Source organism: Serinus canaria, chromosome 2 (assembly GCF_022539315.1).
Source record: "Serinus canaria isolate serCan28SL12 chromosome 2, serCan2020, whole genome shotgun sequence".
NCBI classification, from domain to species: Eukaryota; Metazoa; Chordata; class Aves; order Passeriformes; family Fringillidae; genus Serinus; species Serinus canaria.
This window is the reverse complement of record NC_066315.1, coordinates 139,842,283-139,863,623: the sequence shown is the minus strand read 5'-3', so window position 1 is coordinate 139,863,623 and position 21,341 is coordinate 139,842,283. Positions and strand designations below refer to the sequence as shown.

The window sequence follows — 21,341 nt, the reverse complement described above, 5'->3', positions numbered from 1 at the left end:
TTCACATAGTGCATGGGAGTTCACAACTGAACTACTAAATCAATTTTCCCTTTACCCTGCTGGTAAATAAGGACTAATCAGTAAATCTAGTGAGGAAACTGAGATGCACTGTCTGTTTACATATAATTGACAGCAATCACAACATGAAGAAAACCATATCTCACTTTTTAAATGTGACAACATGTAGCAATTTAGGCTACAATATTCAGTATTTTATGCACATATTTTTCCAAAAGCTTTTTTGCAGCTCTATTCAGTTTCGGCACAGTAGCTGGAGAAGCATTATGCTTCTGGTGGCATGTCTGCCTTTGATTTGACATTAAAAACCAAGTGCATTCTTACATAATTAAAATAAAGGTTTTTATTCAGTTCATTATATTTCTGTCTGGGTGTTCTATTTTTCCAAATATCTATTGCATGTACAGAAATGTAAACCATAAATACAATGTAAGAGCAGCAAAACAAAACACATCCACTCAGAACCAGAGGAACTTTGTTCACTTTACTGTCCTTCCAAGGAATAGCTGTAATCAGTCTGACTGCCAAATCGATGCACAAAGTCTGAAAGGGAGAACACTGAGCCCCATCCCACTTCGGGATTCATACTGATGAAATCATCCAAGTTCATCTTGGAATCTAAAAAAGACCAGAAAAGGGAAATATTGAAGTTCCTGATGCAGGCTCTGTAGCACAGGTATACATCCTTCAAGAAAACATTCCAAACCCCTATTCAACAGTTCCGTTCACTCCAGCAAGATTCTGCAAATTGTATGGTGGTACAGAAACATCTATTTCCAGTCTCTGAAACATTGCTTTTGCCCCCATTCCCCTCTCTGCCCAAGGCAATAATCACATTACAGGATCCGTAAGCATCCAGTAAGTCACTAGAAACTAGCATGTGTGGGTAAGATTTTTCCCTACAACAGCAGCTTGGAAGGGTCGAGTAGTGTCAGAGAACTGGAGTGCAAATAACAACCAACACAGGGAAGAGCAATGCAGTCTTCCTGCATTCACACAAATGGGTTGACTCAAAAGCTGGGAGATATTAATAACCCATTTAAGTTCTGAACCAAAGTCAATGGAGTCAACTTTTACACTGAGCACAGAGGAAGGGGCTCACAGCAGCAGTCAGAACTGCAAGTTGCTCATTGTCTCTCAGAAGTGATTAGGCCCTTGGCAAACATGCAGTTTGTTGCTCTCCAGATTACAGTATTTGTTTTCCCTACAGCCCTGAACTTTTTCCTTGCTGAACACAGGTCCACTGCAGGGCCAGAATATGCAGAGGGGAGGAGATGTGTGACCTAACCCAGTTCCCAGCCTAGAAGGATGCTCAGGTCAAGAGGAGCACAAACTAGGCTGGGGGCAAATACTTATTTTTTGTGAATCCTGAATGACAGAATTAAGTCAGGGGAAAAGTTTAACTGGTACGGATTCAAGAGAAAAGCAACCATGACTGCTCTTTGCCAGGATTTAATCTGTTCTGTTCCCTGCAGGAGGGGTAGAAACCATTCAGTCCCATTCATGGATCCCAGGGAGCTCACTGGGAAAGTGCTGGTGTGCAGTTTTGGGTTTAGGTGCCTTACACATTCTTTTTCCAGAGCTGGCCTGGTACAAGCTTTGCTGACTCAGAACCATGCTGATCAGAGGTTCAGTTCTGATGGCAAACATCTGTGGGCTTGTTCTTTTGACTTCTTACCAATGATGTGCACAAATAATCTTTTTAAATGACCATTACAAGAAAACTGGCTGAGAATGAGTTTAAGGAACACAGTGGTAAAGCCACTGTTACAGTTTTACTTTACAGAGTTACTGTTAACAGCTCTCCCACTGTATTATTTACTTTACCAGGAATGATTCATGTGCACATTTAAGGACTAAAAATCAAACAAGAGGAGGCACTAATGAATAGATTATAAAATCCAAAGGATGGAATTTGCTTAAGCTGCAAAATGCTTGGGTAACTAAGCTTACCAATATGGACAGTGTAAGCAAGGAAAGGAAGATGATATTCAGGAACCCCAGACTCAGGAGCACCAGGCATAATCCAGCCCCTGAAGGCATCTGTTTGCACCAGTCTACACTACAGCACAGCTTTGTGATTTGCCTAATCCCAACTCTCACCCTTTCTGAGGTCTGGCCCCTAAATCTTTTCTTGTTAACCTGTTTGAACTCTGTATATGGAAAATCCTTATGTCCAGCCAAGCATGGTCCTACTGCCGAAGTGAGTCTGGCAGAAGAGGGATCGTTTCTGCCTGTGTGGAAATTTAAAACAGCACAAGCTCAGCAATTTGCTCAAGAACAAATTAGTAGTGGGTAACAGCTCTTGCTTGCTGGTGGACTGTCAAGTCTGTTTTCCAGTTTCAAACTACTCTTTTCCTCCCAGATGCTTTTTCAAAATTAATGCGATTCTTCATATAAGATTAAATAAATAAATGATTCTCCGCTTTATGTTCATTGAGCATACTAAAACAATTCATAAAACTGTTCTGTGAATGGGACAGCAGTCCAAAGGAGATTGTTCCAGTAGTTAAAAACACAGCTGCTGTTCGCAACTTGGAAGTTGCTGCCACAATGCCTGCAGGAAATGAAATTTTCTCCAACTTCGGAAGGACTGTGGCAGATTGTTTTTCCAAAGCAAACAAGTCCATTCCTGTGAAGAGCGACGGCCTAAGAACCTGTCGGTAGATGGCACTGGAGCAGCACGGGAGGTATCCGTAGGGAAAAACTTAGTGAGACCTCTCCTGTTTTATTCGTGTAATAACAGCCCCTCTGTGGTGCTCTTTCCTCGTGGGCTCTATCTGACCGCCGTGCATGTCGTGTTAGACCTTACAGCGTTGGGAAACACCTCGGCAAAAATGCATGAGAATACCACATAGTCCTCTTCCCGAAGCAGATAAGAGTGACAAACATCAGAATTTTAAAAAGATACACCTGGGTGCTACAGCTGGCAAACCACGATCGAGATGATCTCTCCACAAAAGCACGGAGCACATATCCTCCATTTTTACAAGACCAATAGCAGCAGAATTATTTTAAGATTTACATTACCCTTACAGTCCCCCTCAGGTGCTGTGACTGTCATACTAGCTTGCATTTGTGCAATGCCTAGAGCTCATCTTCCTCTTTGACCAAACTTTGTTACACACCCTGCCCCCCCAAATGAGACCTATCTGGCCCGTTCTGGGATTCCTGCATTACTTTATTTTTGTTTAAATCAAGTCTGTCACTTTTACCCCAAGCAGGGACAAAATAAAAGGCCACTCACTATCTCAAACATTGTTAGCCATGATACTTGTGGCTTCTGCCAACAGTAGTTAGAAAGCAGCATTTAAGCCAAGCCTCAGCTTGGCTCACAGACTGTGGACTAACTCAGTGTAACAACAGCCCAAGGGCTGCTGGAAGCAGGGAAGTCTGGAACAAAGCCTCCAAGATCAGTTCTGCTAATGCCTAAAACCTTGGGGGAAACTAAAAGAAAGTTGGACTCTTCACAGAATTGTGTAGGTGTTTACAGCTCTCTTCAGATCCTCCTCCCTCGTCTGAGCAGGGAGATAAGTCAGAAGGACTCTTCCCACTCTCAGCTGGGGGGTTGCTGTCTCCACCCCTAAGATATAACTGACTGTGCAAACCATCCTGGCTGATCTCAATGTAAAACACAGCTCACCACTTTAAATTATATTTTACAGAAAGTGGTGTAACTTCAACAAGCCACTCTGGCAATTTAAATGCTTCTTAGTTGTGTCTTTATTGTATCTATCTGACTTGATTCATTACTTCCACAAAAGCTTATGAAGTAAGGACCTAACTTTACAGACTGGAGTTTTATTCTCAAATGAGAGCAGCAGAAGGTTCCCATGAAGTGCATAGGAGCTACATGTATGAGTGCCTTTTTACTTTCACTAGGATCCTGCCCTACTTCAAAGGAGATACAGAAAGCAACTGTAGACATCTGCTGGGTCTCTGTCTAACAGATTTCCTGTTACATTTATGTTTGATACACAGTGTCTCCAGAATTTCTCAGCTGTCCTATTTATGCTCTTCAAACTAAAAAAAAAAAAAAAAAAAAAAAAAACCCAACAAGGATTTTATTAATAAAAGAAAGAACAAAAAGCAAATCAATCCAGCAAGTGTGTTACTGAACACCTTGGAAGAACTGAAATTCAAACCAGTGCTTTTCAGTGTTAGAGCTGCTGCTAACACTTGCACATAAGCCACACAACCATCTGTTTGGAGTAATTTTGAAATGCACTGCACAAGCTGCATTTTTCCAGAAGCTTGCAGTAATGAGGGCTGATCTCATCCTAAGTCATAAACTAAACAGAATCAGACCTCATTAATTTGTGGAAAGAAGATTTAAAAGAAAACACAAGGTTGGGCTCACCAGCTCTAGAATAATGAATCTTGTCACCAAATCTCATTTTTTATTATTTGAACAAAATACCCTGTTTTCTTTCAACAGGAGGTCACTGGCAAACAGGTGGGACCAGGGGAATGTGCTGCAACTCAGGTATGTTTATTCCAGCAGAGCAGCTTTGAGGACAGGACAGGGTGAGAAAGCTCTGTGCAGCCAGTTAGCTTGGCCAGCCTCTCCTACAATCCATGGCAGCAGAGCAGAACAGAGGCAAGAGCAACACCAGTAAAAGACACAGAGGCCTAACTGGGAAACAGAGCAGAGCCAGATCCAAGAGGCTAATGTTTATCATGTGAGTTCTGAGGAGATACTGAAGAGTCTGAGAGGGTTTGGGATTTTTATTGTTGTTTTATTGGGTGGACTGGAGTTGTTTGTCTTTTAGAAAAATGCTTTTAAAAATCACCTTGTGCCAGCTTTAATTTTTTAGGCATAAACTGGAATTTATTACTCCATGTAAGCTTATTTTTGATTATTTATTTTGGAATCCCATGAGCAGGACAAATACAGTTTAAGATTTATTCCCTTTGAGTTACTAGTAGGAGAAAAATGCTTAATTTGTTAATGATCAAGATTGCTCAATTCAATTCCAAGAGGTTTTGTAGCAGGGGAGGATTGTAAGGCTGGCTCCTCTAGAAGCTTCCCCCATGTCTAACAGAGCCAAAGCCAGCCAGCTCCAGGATGGACCCAACTCTGGCAAATCCTGAACTCATCAGTGATTGTTGTAGTACCTCTTCCTTTAAGAAATTTATAAACAGCTATTGCACAGAAGTAATTGTGGCCCGAGAGGAGTGAGAATATGTGTGAGAAACAACTCTGCAGATACCAAGGTCAGTGAAGAATATGGGGCAGGAAGTGCTCCAGGCACCAGAGCAGGTATTCCCCAGCAGCCCAGTGAGGCAGCTGTGTCCCTGCAGCCCATGGAGAAGCCTCAGGCTGGAGCAGGTGGATGCCTAAAAGGAGGCTGTGACCCCTATGGGAAGCCCATCCTGGAGCAGGCTACTGGCAGGGACCTGCAGACCTATGGAGAGATGAGCCCAGGCTGGAGCAGGGCTGATGGTGGGACTTGTGATCCCATGGGGGATCCATGCAGGAATAGCCTGCTCCTGAAGGACTGCACCCTGTGGAAAGGGAGACACACTGGAGCACTTAATGAAGATCTGCAGCCCATGGGATGGACTCACATTGGAGAAGTTCATTAAGAACTGCATGAGAGGAGCCCCACACAGGAGCAAAGGAAGGACTCCTGTCCCTGAGCAGCAGCGGCAGAAACAACCTGTGATGATTGTGACCCCCCCATTCCCCACTGAGGAGGGAGGGAGGAGGTAGAGAATTGGGATTAAAGGTAAAATTGATAAAGAGGGAGGGGTGGAGGAAGTGGTTTTAGGATTTGTTTTGCTCCTCATTATCCTGCTCTGATTTTGATTGGTAATAAATTCAACTAATTTCCCTAAATCAAGTCAGTTTTGCCCATGACAGTAATCGGTGAGTAATCTCTCCCCATCCTTATCTCAACTCACGAGTTCTCATTGCATTTTCTCTCCTCTGTACAGCTGTGGGTGAGAGTGACTGAGCAACTCTGGTGGGCACCTGGCACCCAGGCAGGGTCAAACATCAAAAAAGACATAGAAAACAGAAGGAATATAAAACCTTGTATCTTCTCAAAAGCTTACGAATTTGGCTACTCTAAATGAAAGGGGAAAAAAAATCCAAAAAACAAAACAAACCTACTCTGACAGAAATGTGCCTCACAAATAAATTGGTATTAAAACAATAAGGGGTCAGTTCTGTCAGCCATTATATTGCAGTCACCTCTAATATGAAATATATATGTAATTTAATCTTATGCAAACACAAACCAACATGGAGAGCAGAATGTTCTATCAAAGTGAAACGGCAGGGAGAAAACAGCTATCTGCGATGGAATTTGGCATGAACACAAACATTAACACCCCAGGCTCTTTTATGATAACAAAAGGTCTGCCACCCAGTTTTACATCAAGTTAAAAATAAGGCAGCTTTATGCCTGATAAAACTGTGCTGAGACATTACAGTTGGACCCAGAGTCCTCACAGACTCACAGCACTGTGCACATTGAAGCACACATCATTACAAAGTATCTCAGTGAATACAAAAGGAAGACAAAGAGTAAAGCTGGAGGAACCGATACTAAATGAACCAAAATTGGAACTGGAGGTCCTAGATCTGAGACAATCTAGTCCTGTTCTGACTCAGACCTCGAAGCTCCCTAGTGAATGACTTTTCACCTTCAGTGGGTGAGGAGTAACAAGTTTCTTTCAGCCAACTGACCAGGAGACCAGAGCACATCAGCACAGTGCTGCACTACTTTGTCCATTTGGAGCTTAGCACAAAAAAATCCCCAGAACATGGACATACTGGAGTAGGCCCAGAAGAAGAAAATCAAGTTGTTTGGTCCAGGACAACATTTATTCAAGAAGAGGCTCAGAGAACTGAGTCTCTACAGTCTTAAAAAGAGAAGATGAAGGGGAGACATTACTACTCCCTACATCTACCTGATCAGAGGTAGGGCAATGGAGCCAGAGTCTTCTTGGAAGAGCCTGGCAAAAGGACAAGAAATGAAAAACGCAAGTTGGAACAAAATTCAGAATATATACTAGGAATTTTTTATTCATTGTTTGTTTACCATGACAGTGGTCAAACATTGGAACACTGTCCAGAAAGTGGTAGAATCGCCATCTCTGGAGGTGTTCAAGACCAGACTGGACAGGGCCCTGAGTAATACCTGTTTTGGGCCGATGTTGGACTGGATGACCTATGGACATTTCATTCAGCATGGCAAGGTACAGAGCACAGAATGAAAGCATAAGAGGAAGTAAGAGCTACACATCCTTCACTATCTACCAGCATCACTGAAAATCTGAGGCTGGCTGAGGCCTGTGGCTGCTGCTTACCAGTGAGCCAGTTCAGCCAGACACAACAGGCAAGGGGGGAGTTACAGGGTTTGCAGCTATGGAGTCATGTACTCCAGCTAGAGAAACATGTACACATCTGCAACTGAGTCATTATGTAACTTACTACCCACAAGTAATGTTTTTTTTACTCTTTTGATTTGAATAGAATTTTTTGCTTTCTTGGTCTAACCTCATCTATATTCCTCACACTTTCAATAGCTGTCAGCTATCAAAACAACAAGGTTCCCACAGACAAAAAGGTTCTCAGCACCTACGAGGCTCCAGCTAACAGAGAAGCATTCACTGTAGTTCAGGAATCCTACACTCCCTACAATACCTTTGCATAAAACTCCACTGAAAATAGTAACCAAGAGTTAGAATTCAAGGTGCTTCATAACCTGTATTGTCTAGAAAACATCTAAAGCATCATAACAAAGACTACATCTGTGTTCCTGCTCACTCCCATAATTCATTTCTACTCTCATGTGAAACACCAAGCTTCCTTAGAAGCCAAAGCAAAGACTGAGAATTAATTTCCCAGCAACTTAAAGCCACTTGCACCTAAAGACAGAACCATGTTTCTTGACCCTTCCTTCTCTAACATAAACACACAGCAGTACTGCATTATTAAAAATCAACAAAACCAAACATGCAGAACAGTAACATGAAATGTCTTTCAAACTCTTTCAAGGCAAAATGTCACTACGCTTCCCTTGGAAGAAAATGAGAGTGCAAACACACACGTGGCAAGTATTACTCAGCTTGCAAAACAGTTGATTAGAATAAGCTGAAATACTCTGTGATAAGAATGCTTTAAGCAGCTCTACAGAATAGATGGCAAGTCTACCTCTGTCTGGTCCAGAGTCTATCAGCTAGGCTATCACTTACATGAGGCTTAAAGCTTAGGGAAGAACTTGCCAACTTGACAGTGACTTAAAACATCCTGGGGTCCATTCACTTGCTACAGAAACCTCAAACATTTCATGCAGGCAAACCCACCACACTGAGCAGAGTGAAGACTTTCTCCTGCCAACACTACTTTGCCAGAATGCATCGTGTTAGATAGCATGAGTTCTAACGTCATTAGAGTGCAAGGATTCCATATCGCCAGAGCTTCACACCTCCTCGATGTTTCTCACAGACAGCTCCTCTAAGCACTGACTGTTCCTGGTCCTTGCAGCAGTCAGCTGACTCCTGGTCCCACCAATCCACTTTTTATACCACTTGTTCCTATTGGCTACTGGGGTGGCCTGTTAAGATCAGGCCTGCTTCTAATCTTTAGTAATTGGTCCAGCTGCAACTGGGGATAAGATTACCTTCTATACCACCGTCATTTACCCATACTGTATCCCCCTACAAGAATTGGATCTGTGTGCTAGAGTGTGGTATAATCACTGTGTGAAAAATTTTTTGATCCCCAAGCAAGTTATTTGGCTTGTCTGCTTCAGTTCCCTGCTGTAACAGTATTACTTACCTCTCACTCTCTGCTCAGTTTATGAATATCAGTAACTAATGTTGATACCAGTAAATGCCAGAAGACATATTGGACTATGTGTTCAAAAAAGAGTGCCAAATGCTTCATAGCCCTATTTTTTCCCATATGAAGTAATAAGCTGGCTGGACAAATGTTATAGAAGTTATTTATTTGCCATGTGCATCCTGGACTACTTCATTCAGTATTGTAAGCAGGAAGGAGTTCTGGGAGCTCACCTGCAGTTTCAATGCAAGGGTATGGAGGAGGAGGTTTCTGCCATTTCCCATTTGCATCCTTCATGTGAGATCTGTCTGAAGCAAATGTCTTCAAGTACAAATCTGCTCGAATCATTCTGATTTTCCTAAAAAAAATTGCAAACTGTATTAAAACATGCATGTACACAATACTGCACTAATCAGTCAGAATAAGAGCACTTTCCTCTCATCAAGGAGCACTAATGCTATTAAATACACAAACCAGCAACATTGGGCCAAGTTGTTAACATACAGCTAACGTAGGAAAGAAAAGGGCTTTTGATGACTAAGGTAAAGAGCTTTAGAAAAGTAACACAATGCATTTATTTTACCGGAGTGTAGTAAAGAAATCTCTGTCACTATGCATACACAAAGAGAACTTCAACTTTGATTTCATGAAATAACATCCATAGTCTTTATATTTCACATCATCACCTGTGAAACTCTGGACGAAGGCTGTCATCCAACCTGAAGGCCTCCACACTGTACACATCAAAAGGACAGGGAAATGGCAACACTGTGTCAAGATCATAAATGAAGTTCTCCTCCCCACTGGAAAGATGAAGTAGAATAACATGATAGTCCTGGGAAGAAGGAGAATTGCCATTAGTTCAATGGCAATTAATAAGAAACTGGTAAAGAGAGTGGAAAAAAAAAAAGATTTTCCTAAAAGCATAAGTTCAGATCCATTTTTTAAAGCCTGCTTGCTGTCCTTGAATATTAAGGCTGTAACATTTCTGGCAACAGGAGAGAGATTTCCTAATGTCTATCTTGCCCGTCTGCTCTTCCAGAAACCTTGCTATTCTCCCCATTTTTTTGCAGCCTCCTTTGATTTAAGCCAAAAGAGCAAAGTGTACACTACTCCTACGAAAACAGAAAATCTCTCTCATGTTCCACACCAAACCACAAAAGTTGTTTGGTTAAGCATTTTTTATTAGACTCAGTCATAAATAAACTCACAAGATAAAATGATAGGTTAACATTAAATTTACCTAGTGATCTCTTCTAATAAGAGATTTTGTACCTGTTGCAGTAACACAGTCTGTGAATTTGAGTGTCGAGTGTTCAGCTGCCAGAAGCACCTGAAAAACCAGCACACCACAGCAAACAGCTCAGATCAGGAGGACCACAAGAAGTGAGACAATTTCCTCTAGCAGCTCTTGAAGCTGGGAAAAAATATCTACATCACACTTTTTCAAGGCAACTATTTTATCAAGACTTTTGGGTTATGCAGTGCAGTTTTACTCCTTACCTTGTAAGAAACACAGGAGGAGATTTGAGGACACTGCAATTACTGACATTACATATCAGGTATGTGCACTGCTGTTTTCCAAAATAAAATTGAAGGTAGGCCTTAACAACTTACTTAAATTTACATTGAATCCACTCACAAATGGGATTGAGCACTGCCTTTTGACACTTTCAATATTAAAACCACATAGAAATTTGAATGAAAAAGATTTGGGCAATCTACTTCACCAGACCAATACACATACACAACTGTATTCAAAATTATTTAGAAAATCCTATTAGAGAGAATAAGAAAAATTAGTCTACAAGCTTTATACAGCCTACAATCCATCGAAATGTCAAAGTTAAAAGACTTTTGAATCCATGAATTTTTATGAGAAATCCGCATTCTGCCATGGCCTTTACTGACTCTGCTCTTCCCTTTTAGGTCTTCTCTGTAGCATTCGGATCTCTTTTAAAACCAAACCTTTTTTTTTTTTTTTTTTTTTTTTTTTCTGGACTGTAAAGCTACCAATATTTTTGAAGAAAGTGAATGATTCAGAAATCAGAAAACGTCACAAGTTTGCAGATTACTCTGCAGAATTTCAGAAACAGAAATTGCCACAAGAAATAGGAAATATAGGAAACAGTTTTTTCTGTGCCAGATAACTGAAAGGACTCTATAATGATACCAAGGAAATCTGCATCAGCAATTACTGAACTACATTAACTGATCAAATGACACTTCAAAGCCATTGTTTATAGGTCAGTTTAACTGCTGACACCTGATACACATATAACTTACACTGTTCTATCATCTGGCAGGCCTACATAAATATATTCATCTATATACTTCTTACAAATACAGTCATCTACCTACAACACTACAGAGCTGCCAGCCTCAATACCTATTATTTGTGAAAATAATAATTTTCACAAATCTATTATGCATTCTTACTATAATTAAGACTTGTCACCTATAGGTTTTACTGTCTGTCCTGCTATTAATTTATGAGGGATGGTGCAAAGGAACACCAGATTTAGGCTATATATAAATCTATTGTAAAAGAATTATAAATATTAATGCAAAACTATGTAGTGTGTGGAGTTGGGAGGGACTTTAAAAGGTCATCTGGTCCAATCTGTCGCTCAATGAGACTCTCCTAAAGCCAACTGCCCAGGACTGTGTCTGGATAGCTTCTAAAAATCTCCAAGGATAGAGATTCCACAACCCCTCTGAGCAACCTGCTCCAGTGCTCCATCACCCTCACAGTAGAAAGCGTTCCTTTATGCTCAGATGGAACAGATTGTTACAGGCCCATGTGTGATCCTGCAGCTATCATCTACGGAGGCATACACTCAAAATTATTGAGAGTAATGAATGCCTTACCCACACAACAGGCTCATCTCCATGTCCAGATTTCTGCTTCCAGAGTGGAATCTGAAAGTTATAAATGAACCTGAAGTTAATAAAATCTTTCAGATTAATACAGATTAATTTCAGGTAAACAGGTTAGTTCTTTGCGAACCTATCAATTTCCTCAGCTTACATCTGTGCTTCAGTAAGAAAGTTTTTTCTAGTTTCTCTCTCAGGAGGATGAAATTGGAGATACTATTCTGGGCCACATTGAAAAGAAGTGTGATGGAATCACTATCCCTAGAAACATCCAAAAGACTTGAGGATATGGTTTAGAAGTGAACATAGTGGTGTCAGGTTAACAGCTGGATTTGATGGTCTTAGACGTCTTCTCCAACCTTACAGTTATTAATGGTTCTATGATTTTAAAAAGATAACTATTCTCCTAAATTGACAGATTAAAGAAAGAGTTACTCCCACAGCTCACAGGGACACCATGCCTCATTCCACTGTTCTGAATGCAGAGCATAATTAAAAGATCTCACGTGGTGTGGTTAGCACACCTCTGAGCCAAAGAGAGCTACAGGACGGGTTTGGACTGTATCTCACCTACAGGCTGGGCTAAAGGCTCACTCCCCAACACTGGGCTGTGGTCGAAATCGCGGGGACTATTCTCACTGGGACCATTCTCACCTACACTGGGCTGCGGTCTGAAGGCCTGAGCCTTTCCACAGCTGTCTCTGATCACATCCCATTGACTCACCATCCTCTTATCATTGGATATGAAAACAGCATAAAATTCTTCTAAAGGGTACCGATCCTGATTCCTGATGTAGTCACAAAGCTTCCAAACATTTTCTTCGCTGCAAAACACAAAATCGGTTATTTATTTTGTTTTCCTCCAACTTCATTTTTCGTGACGAGAAGCGCGCCCAGGAGTGTGACCAGCCCGCAGCCGCACCATTCCCGCGGTGTCTCCGGCTGTCCCGGCGCCTCACGGCTGTGCCAGTGGGCACCGGCTCGCCCGTCCCCGTCTCCCTTACCAGTAGCAGCTGGTGTAGGTGCAGGCGGGGCGGGGCGGCACCGCCGCCTCATAACTAGCCTCGGGCCGCGCCATGGCCGGTCTGAGCGGGGCTGAGAGCGGCGCAGGAAGCACTGGGCCCGGCGGGAGCAGCGGCTATGCCGTCCCCGAGGAAACCGCGGCCATCCCGGGTCGGCGCGGGCACTCGGCGGGTACGGCCAGAGAGGGGGCGGGAGGCGCGGGGACCCCTCGGGCGGGCGGGACAGGACGAGGCGGGGCCGGGAGCCAGCCCCGCCCCGCGCCGCCGGCGCAGCGCTCCGAGTTTTCGGCGCCAAACGTCTGAGGCGCGGGGAGCCGCAGTGCGCCGCGTGCCCTTCCGCCGTGCGCGGGCCGGGAGTAGCGGCCGTAGGGAGCGGGAGGGAGCGCGGCGGAGGGATCCGGGCGGAGCGCACGGCCGGCGGGCGCGGGGTCGCGTCCCCCCTCGCCATGGTGGTTCTGCGGAGCAGCGCTGCCCGCCCGCCCCGCATGGCTGCCCGCGACAGTCGCTGTCGGCGGCCCCCCTTCGACCTCCTGAACTCCAGCTCCGAGTTCATTTCCCTGGAGTCCCCCGCGCTCAGAAGCCACCGCGTATGGACGCGCTCCGGGTCCACCAGGGCCGCGGTATCCAGGGGTGCCCGAAGAGCCGAGGAGGCCGTGAGTGGCGGGTGGGGGTGGGGTGAGCACGGCCTGGCGGGCAGCGCTGTGCTCTGGGCCCGGAGAGGCGGCGGGGGAAGCCGGTGCTGGCCGGGAGCTGCTGGGAGGAGCGGAGAAAACGCTGCGGAGTGGTGTTCCGTGGAGGAGAAAAAGAGGGGAGAACTGAGTGTTTGGGGCAGGTGGCTGCCGTTGGGGGTATGTGAAGAAGCAGCTGGCCCGCCCTCCATTCTCGGCCCCCACTGCTAAAGGGGGCTTGGCGCAAGTCCTGGTCCGGGGGTCGTGGCAGCGACCTGAGAGCCGGCCTTTGGGAATACAAGCCTGCATGGCCTCCTGGTTTGCTGTGTTGCGTGTCATGTTTATCTTGGTTCAGTTCCTTATCTGAAAAAGTTACCTTGAGAAGATCGTAGAAAGCTCTTTGCTTTAGTTGCAGTAATGCTTATGGAGGGCTCTCTATTTAGATGACAGAAATGCAACAAAACCGGCACGATACAAAATATATGGGATCTCTGAGGGCATTCTGGTTGGCCTCAGAGATCCCGTATATTTTGTAGGCCTGCTAAGCAGTCCTTAAGCGCTTCACTAAGTACTCCTTAGTCAAGTGTATCCAAATAGTACTTTGGATGCTCTAAAAAAGAAAATGTGTGGAAATCAGGGTTCATTTGTACTCAATTAAAGTGCATAACCTAAACCGGTGAAAATGTTACTTGAGCTTACTATAATCTAGATCTGCCCTGCTAGAAGAGAGACAACTAGCACAAAGATAAAGGATAGATATCAAGTGGCCTGTGCTCCCTGCATCTCAGCATTGCAGCTATAATAAGTGAATCATTTCACTTTCCATTGTTTTTAACATAGCTTTCAAAAAACTAAAACTTTCCTCTGCTATTTCCAAGTCAGGCTCCACTCTGCAGGCTGTCCTGCATTTCTGTGACAAATAAAGGCAGACCAGATCCGACTTAAAAGTGCTCTGCTCTTCAGGGGAGCCCTGCCTTGGAGTGATGCTTCTCAAAGACTCTATTTCCTTCCAGCAGAAGTCTTTCAGGAGTCTCAGTTGTATGAATTAATTTTATATTTTTATGGTTTGTGCCATTATATTCAAGACTACTGAACTAAAAAGGGAGAAGTCCTTGCAGTGGTGGGTTTTTTTACCCCACTTAAAAAGAGTCATGGAATCTTCTTAAAGATCACTGCTTTGTTTTTGCAGTCTCCGCTAGAAATGGCTGTTGGGGGCTCGTTCAGCCTTTGCTCAGGAGGGAAGGCTGTGAAGCATTAGGCAGATAATCCTGTTGGCATGTGTTCTCACTGTGGAAAACAGGAATGAGGAAGCTATATGTAAAGTTATTCCTGAAACTAAAGCAGAGTCATTGTTATGAAAATGGTTGCAAGGTTGTTCTTTAGTTAGGGTTTGTTTTTTCTTTGGGGTTTTTTTTCCTTCCTTTTTGTAGACCTTTCCTGTGCTTTGAGCATGAAGTCATCACCTCATTTGTAGGATGCTGGGCACTGCTGGAGGTTTTAACTGTAGAGATAATGTAGAAGTGCTCCATCTGACAGAGATCATGAGAACTGGTGCTAGCTTCATTTTCAAGTCCTGATGCCTCTTTCCTGTCTTGTTGGTGTGCAAGGACGTAGTGGTGGCAGCTCTTGCTTTTTTTTCTGATATCAGCATATGGTTTATCTTTAGTTATACAGCTCGTTTCATCCATAGACAGTAAGAACCATACAACAGGAGATCTAAGGTAAACAGACATCTGCTGAGTTTATTCTCTTCCAGGTTTCCAGTCCCAGTAAATTTCATGAGTGAGTCTCTCAGTGAGATCCAAAGTGGTTGCTATCCCTTTGGAAGCCATGTATCTCCAGGTCTATAACCCTAGTTATAGGGTTATAATTCCCAAAGCTGAACAAGTTTGTTTTTGTGGCCTGTATTTGAGGGCAGTGTGCTCCAGAATTCCCTTTTTGTCTGGGCATTCTGACCTGTATCAGAAACAATGTGGTCAGCAGGACCAGGGCAGTGATTGCTGGGCTCAACAATGGTGAGGCCTCACCTTGAATCTTGTATCTATTTCTGGCCTCTCCTGATGAGAAAGACATTGAGGTGTTAGAATATGTCCTGAGAAAGACAGCTGAGCTGGAAAAGGTCTAGAAAGTAATGTGAGAAGCAGATGAGAGAGCTGGGGGTGTTTTAACTTGGAGAAAAGGAGACTTGGGGAAGACCTTATCATCCTTAACTACTTGAAAGGCGGTTGTAGGTTGTAGGATCATCCTCTTCTCTCTGGTAATCTGTGACAGGTGAAGAGGACATAGCCTCTGGCTGCACCAGGGAAGGTTCAGGTTGGACATTAGGAAGAAATTTTTCACAAAAAGGGTGGTTAAGTCTTGAACAGGCTGTGTAGGGAAGTGTGGAGTCACCACCCCTGGAAGTGCTCAAGAAATAACTGCATGTGGCACTTACTGCTGTGGTTTTTTTCACCAAGTGATGATCATTCAGAGGTTGGACTCAATCTTGGAGGTCTTTTCCAACCTTAATGATTCTATGAAAGTGAGTTGGCAAGCTCCTCTGCCAGCTCCCTCTGTACCCTTGGGTGGGATCCCATTGGGGCCAGTAGAAGTGTGGGTGTCCAAGTGGTGTAGCAGGTCACTGACTGTTTCCTCCTGGGTTATGGGGGCTTCATTCTGCTCTCTGTCCCTGTCTGGGTACCATGAGGACTGCTGGTTTAACTGTTAAAGACTGAGACAAAGTACTTCTGCCTTTTCCTTAACCATTGCCATATGTTTGCCTGTACATCAGGTGAAGGATGTGATTCTCTTCAGACTTCTTTTTCTTGCTGATATATTTGTAAAAATGTTTTGTGTCATCTTTTATGGCAGTAGTCAGATTAAATTCTGTTTGTGCTGTAGCCCTAGTAATTTTCTCCCTGCATAACCTCTCGACATCCTTGTGGTCCTTCTTCACTCATCATCTCCATCAATCAGTGGAATTACCTCTTGTTAACATTAGTGTGAGAAGTAGAATAGTCTGGTCTGGTTTCTGCCCTTCTTAGTGTGAGATTTAGTTTGGCATACTTGCAGTGAGACCTTGGGTTGTAAATGAAGCAAGTGCTTCCCATGGTCATTGCAGCTTTCCTCACACAGTAAAAGTCAATAGCATCCTCCTTGCAGAAACACCAATGTGAACAAGATCAACATCCATGAAGAACTGTATCCTGAGTTCCCTTTGGTTTTCTGTGGATAAATGCTACCCTCTGGAAGGAAGTCTTTTTATAGCCCTCTAAATGCCATTATAAATGGAACAGAGAGAGGAGGAAAGCTCTTCCAAAAAGATTTTAATCTCAGTACTATGAATTTTTCAGTTGCATTAAATATATAGAAATCTAGCAGAAAATTAACCCCCTTAGGTTCCAGCTGCTCCTCAGAGATCAGAAGAGCTGGGTGCAGCTGGGCCTAAGTTCTGATTCTAGCCCATTGGAAACTATCTGCCTGGCTGAGTTCTATAGGAACTTCTAGCATCCACATTCACAAATAGTGCAGGTAACTGAAGTGACAGGAAAGCAGATTCTCAATTGCTAGTGGCAAATGCACAAGCTACAGAGTGTTAATATGTGCTGTTACCGAAGGAATGGTGACAGAGATCTATGAGCAGTAGATCTAAGTAAATATTCCCAGATATGTTCCAAGACAGTTGGGAGGCACAAAGCTCACCTAAAGGTGTTCCTTCAGGAACAAGGAGTGACACAGTCCATCAGCTGATCCAAAGCAAGCAGAGGGGCTTTCCTGTCTCTCTATTGTTTTGCTTGTTTGGTTGGTTGTTGTTATTTTGGGTTTTTTTTTTGCCCCACACCCCCAAAGCAGTGTAATTTTTGTCTCTTCCCAAAGGGGGGGAACAATTGCATGTTATAGGTGAGATTTTGGTTACTGGGGTCACTGAACCAATTTTGAAATAAAAGATTTTGGGTTTTTTCTTTGAAATCTGGTGTGTTTTTTTCATCAGAGCTACTTCTTGGTGCAGAAGTGGTTCGAGGCTTCCTTGCCATTGGTTTCAACTCTCTTGAATCAGGAGTGTAACAGACTAAACTTGATCAAATGAGGCAACAGGTGGTTCAGATAAATACATTCTTCCTTCTTTTCCTAGAAATTTTCCTCTGAATGTTTCAATGGACACTGTTTAAGATCGATGAGAAAAAACATGCCGCGCTGCTCAGAGTCTAGCTTTGACAAAAGCATGGAAATATTAAGTGAAAATGTCAATCGACACTTTTTGAGGTATTGTATTTCTAGGTGTTCAATCTCTAAGTCATAGAATGAAAAGCAAAAGTGAAAGCATGCACAGTGAGTCACATCATGATAAATCTACAGCTAAAAACCCACAAGGGAATGTGACTATGTTAGTGTGCCAGTGTCTTAGAACTAGAAACACTCTTCTTAGTAAAAGCGTTCTGCTTCTACAAAAGGCATGTATCTCCTCCCAGTCCTTTGAGATCTCCACTTTGGTTACTGAGGTATTACCTGCCCTGTTGAGACATCAAGATGAGCATGCTGGGAAGTATCTGTCCTTAGAGAGCTGTGTGCATATGGTACACAGCAGACTCGGGATCCAAATCTTCCCTGGAGTCTACAGGCTTTTCTTTGCATGACATGGAGCACCAGATTCAAGTTCCCCAGTGTTGAGGGAGAAATGTGCAATGCAATGTGATTCAGTACTTTTGTACAATACTTCTAATACAATTCTGTTCTCCTTTCTTCTCTCTTTCTTAATGTAGGCAGTTGGCAAAGCCAAAATCAGGCCCAAAAAAGGAAGACTATAAAGAAGGTAAGTAGTGATAATTCCTTAGGATTCCTTTTTAGCCAGATTTCTGAGATGGATTCCATTTGTCACTTTGTCCATTTAACTTGGCCCCAAAAACTTCTGAACTCATCAGCCAAAATCACCTGAGGTTGTGAGAATAGATATAACAAAGAAAGGAATTTCCAGTGAGTTTTACGAAAGGTGGTAGGTGCATATAGGAGGAGACGCCATTAATTCCTTTCAGGCTTGGGAAGAATACAGTGTAAATTCCTGACTTTTTGGGCCTTAAAGAGTCTGTTCCTTAGCTCATGTTTCTTTGTGTCAGTGATTTTTCTAGGGTCTGCAGAGCTGGTTAACTTTACAGGTTAACTGTAAATCGGTCTTTCAGGTAGGAGGGGATATTGCAGTACTGTACACAAGTCAGTTATAAAGTAATTCAGTCATGAGATGAACACTGGCATGGGAAGGTGTCCCTGAAGTTGGCCATTTCACCTTTGAACCAACTTGCCATACTAAGTACACAAGCAGGCTTGGTGCTGTGAGGCCACTTTGTAGCAGCTGGGAAAATCCTTTAGCTCCAGGCAGCACTGTGCCAGCTACAGGCTGAACGTGGGAAGGGACCCAAAATGCACTTTGTATGTAGTAACTCAAGTTCCTCTTGGCCAATGTAAATTGTTTACTGAGCTCAAAGTTAGTTTTATAGTTGGTGGTGATGAGATCAAACCTACCTGTGTTTAAAATGCTGTGGTGATATGATACATCTGTTACTCTCGCTGACCTCTCTTAACAGTTGTAATGAACCCATAGCAAAGGATGCTATCTGGTAGATATTGGGCAGATCTCTTTTAAAGCAAGCAAAGTTCTTGCTTTAAAAGTTCATGTGCCTTTGAGTTCTTTATATTTGGGAGTTTATCTTGAGGCATTTCTTGTCTTCTAGGGTTTTTGTGTCATGGTGCAGAAAATTAAAACGATGCATGCTTACACAGTGTACCAAAACCAGGCATCTTTAGAACAGATCTCTCATATAAGCAATTTTTAGAAAAAAACTATTTGATACAATTTTACATGAATAGAGGGAAAACCCCTTAGAGGTAGGCATTTCTTGTTTTCACTTTCCTAGAGAGAGCTGACCAGAATAAATTTGCCTCCTACATGGAAAAAAAGCTGGGTGTTTGTTTTCATCTGCTTGGCTTTCCAGTCTACTAAAAAGCTGCTATACAAATCAGACTTTTAAATATGTGGTTTAAGCAGAGGTACTTTAAGTTGAATGCTGCGATCACAAAAATAACTTTCAATTTGGTATTTAAATGTTTAAAATAAAAGGTTGGGGGGTTTTATATTTTCCTAGAGCAAGAGTGAAATAAAGGGACTGACATATTTTCCATCAGAGAAAGTTTTACATATTATTGCATTTTAGTGTCCAGAACACTGAAGACCAGAGCTGATGCAAAAGCTGCAGAGCAAGTCCGTGAAGAAAATGGGGATCTGGAGGTTCGCCGCAGCTGCAGACTTCAACAAAGCCGTTATTCTGCTACCAATGAATCTGTTTTGTTTGACAAACTTATAACAAAGTAAGGAGGTTTTTCTCATCATCTTGCAAAGCTACTACCATAAGCCTTATTAACAACCCTTTGTACTATGGCAAAATATTGGTTAGGGACTCTCTCCTTCTTTGACAACAGGAAAAGGTATTGTTTTTCCTGGCAGCAAGAGCTGTTTGCATTCATTGGTCAGGCTGAGACTTCCTATGAGCTGCTATGTATGTGCTATATCTGAGTGATCAGATGTTAGGAAGAAATGATTTACTGTGAGGGTGCTGAGGCACTTTAATAAGTTGCCTGGAGTAGCTGTGAATGCCCCCTCCCTGGAAGCTTCAAGGTCAGGTTGGGGCTTTGAGCCACCTGGTCTGGTATGTATGGGCTGGGTAGGTTTGTATGTTGTGAACCAAAACAATCAGTTTACGTTGTGACTTTGAGTAGATTTAACTTAAGATACTAAGGAAAGTTAGATACTGGCAAAGTGAAGCAATCCGTGTGTTTCTGCCTGTCTGTGGCTTAATTCCCTTTGTGAAGCCCAAACTCAAATTTATTTTCTGAAAGGTTTGCAAAGTGTAACAGCAGTAAGATGTTGTGTCTAGCATAAGTAGTCATTGAAAATCAATGTGAAATTTAAATAGCAATGTAGAGAAGCAATCTGTTGTCTGAAGAAGGCTGTGGAACAAGTGAATCAATGCTATCATGCAGAGCAACCTAAGTGCTATGAAAAACTGCCATAATTTCTTTTTTACTTTACTGTGATCCTCAGAATTCTTTTTTCCTACCAAAATAGTTGAGTTTTTTTACTGTATTCATCAAGAGGGGGAAAATAAACCTGAAAACAATGCATATACTTGTACATTTGTTCTTAATTCTCTCTATAAAAAGTAAACATTTGACCTAATTTTTAAGTAGTATTGAAAAATTTGGCTAAGTGTCAATGCTTTGCATTGTGCACACTGTATTAAAATATGATGGTTATGTGTGCTGTTTTAAATGGGCTTTTTCTGTACTTGCCTATTTTTGCTTTCATATGTCAACTTTGTATTTTAGTACTGCAGAAGCAGTCTTGCAAAAAATGGATGACATGGAGAAGATGCGCAGACGGCGAAGGATGGGAGACCTGGAGGAGTTCCATGATACAGAAGAAGTAGACACTAATTTATTTTGCTGGTTTTATAAAAGTAGGGTATTTAACATAGGGAGATGATTTTCCTTCCCCAAGAGGAACTCGTGATTAAATGATAGAGAGCAGTCATATTTCTTCTCTTTTAGTTTTGCTTTATTAAATTAAGTTAGTCCGCTGCCCTTTTGAATGGCAGTCACTTTGTTTGCTAAACTTTGTCTTAGCCTGCTTTCATAGTTTTGTTTTTTTTTTTGTTTGGATCTGCATTCCTATTTTAGAGTCTTATTAAGCTTATTAATCCTGGGTTCCAGAATGATGTTCCTGTTCTCTCTTGCTGTATAATAATTAAATCTTCTGTGTATATGGAGTGCCTTGATAATGATACTGTATAGGCACCAAATATGCCCACAGGTTTTCTGCTTATATGTGATTGGTCTTTCATGTTTGTTTGTTTGTTTTAAGGAAAGCCTTGATATGGAAAGGACTGATGAAGAAATAGCTGATAATCAAGGTAGCATTGTTCAATAAGTCTG

The 21,341-nt window shown here is 42.5% G+C and overlaps 2 protein-coding genes across 7 annotated transcripts in view; one reads left to right on the top strand and one right to left on the bottom strand.

The window, feature by feature from the left end:
* Positions 1–343: 343 nt before the first annotated feature.
* Positions 344–12,844, bottom strand: NTAQ1 (N-terminal glutamine amidase 1). Of its 4 annotated transcripts, none has more exons than XM_050970314.1 (7): positions 12,697–12,744; positions 12,417–12,516; positions 11,687–11,737; positions 10,091–10,148; positions 9,502–9,650; positions 9,049–9,173; positions 344–636 (listed from the first exon to the last, which is right to left on the bottom strand). In XM_050970314.1, the coding sequence occupies exons 3-7, from the start codon at positions 11,707–11,709 to the stop codon at positions 503–505; spliced, it is 489 nt and encodes a 162-aa protein (XP_050826271.1). In that variant the 5' UTR covers positions 11,710–11,737; positions 12,417–12,516; positions 12,697–12,744; the 3' UTR covers positions 344–502. The 4 variants fall into 4 exon arrangements, with proteins under 4 accessions (XP_050826271.1, XP_009086246.1, XP_009086238.1 ...); XM_009087998.4 differs by lacking the exon at positions 12,697–12,744 and adding an exon at positions 12,615–12,663; XM_009087990.4 differs by lacking the exon at positions 10,091–10,148 and having other exon boundaries at positions 12,697–12,844.
* Positions 12,740–21,341, top strand: part of ATAD2 (ATPase family AAA domain containing 2) — a 30,735-nt gene continuing 22,133 nt past the window's right edge. For 2 of the 3 annotated variants that reach the window (XM_018913659.3, XM_030235065.2), the window contains exons 1-6: positions 12,980–13,367; positions 17,494–17,624; positions 18,122–18,171; positions 19,565–19,718; positions 20,736–20,832; positions 21,271–21,319. In XM_018913659.3, coding sequence (XP_018769204.2) covers positions 13,161–13,367; positions 17,494–17,624; positions 18,122–18,171; positions 19,565–19,718; positions 20,736–20,832; positions 21,271–21,319 — 688 coding nt within the window. In that variant the 5' untranslated portion in view covers positions 12,980–13,160. Of the gene's footprint in view, positions 12,887–12,979; positions 13,368–17,493; positions 17,625–18,121; positions 18,172–19,564; positions 19,719–20,735; positions 20,833–21,270; positions 21,320–21,341 lie in introns of those variants that run through there. The other variant, XM_030235150.2, reaches the window with a different exon arrangement.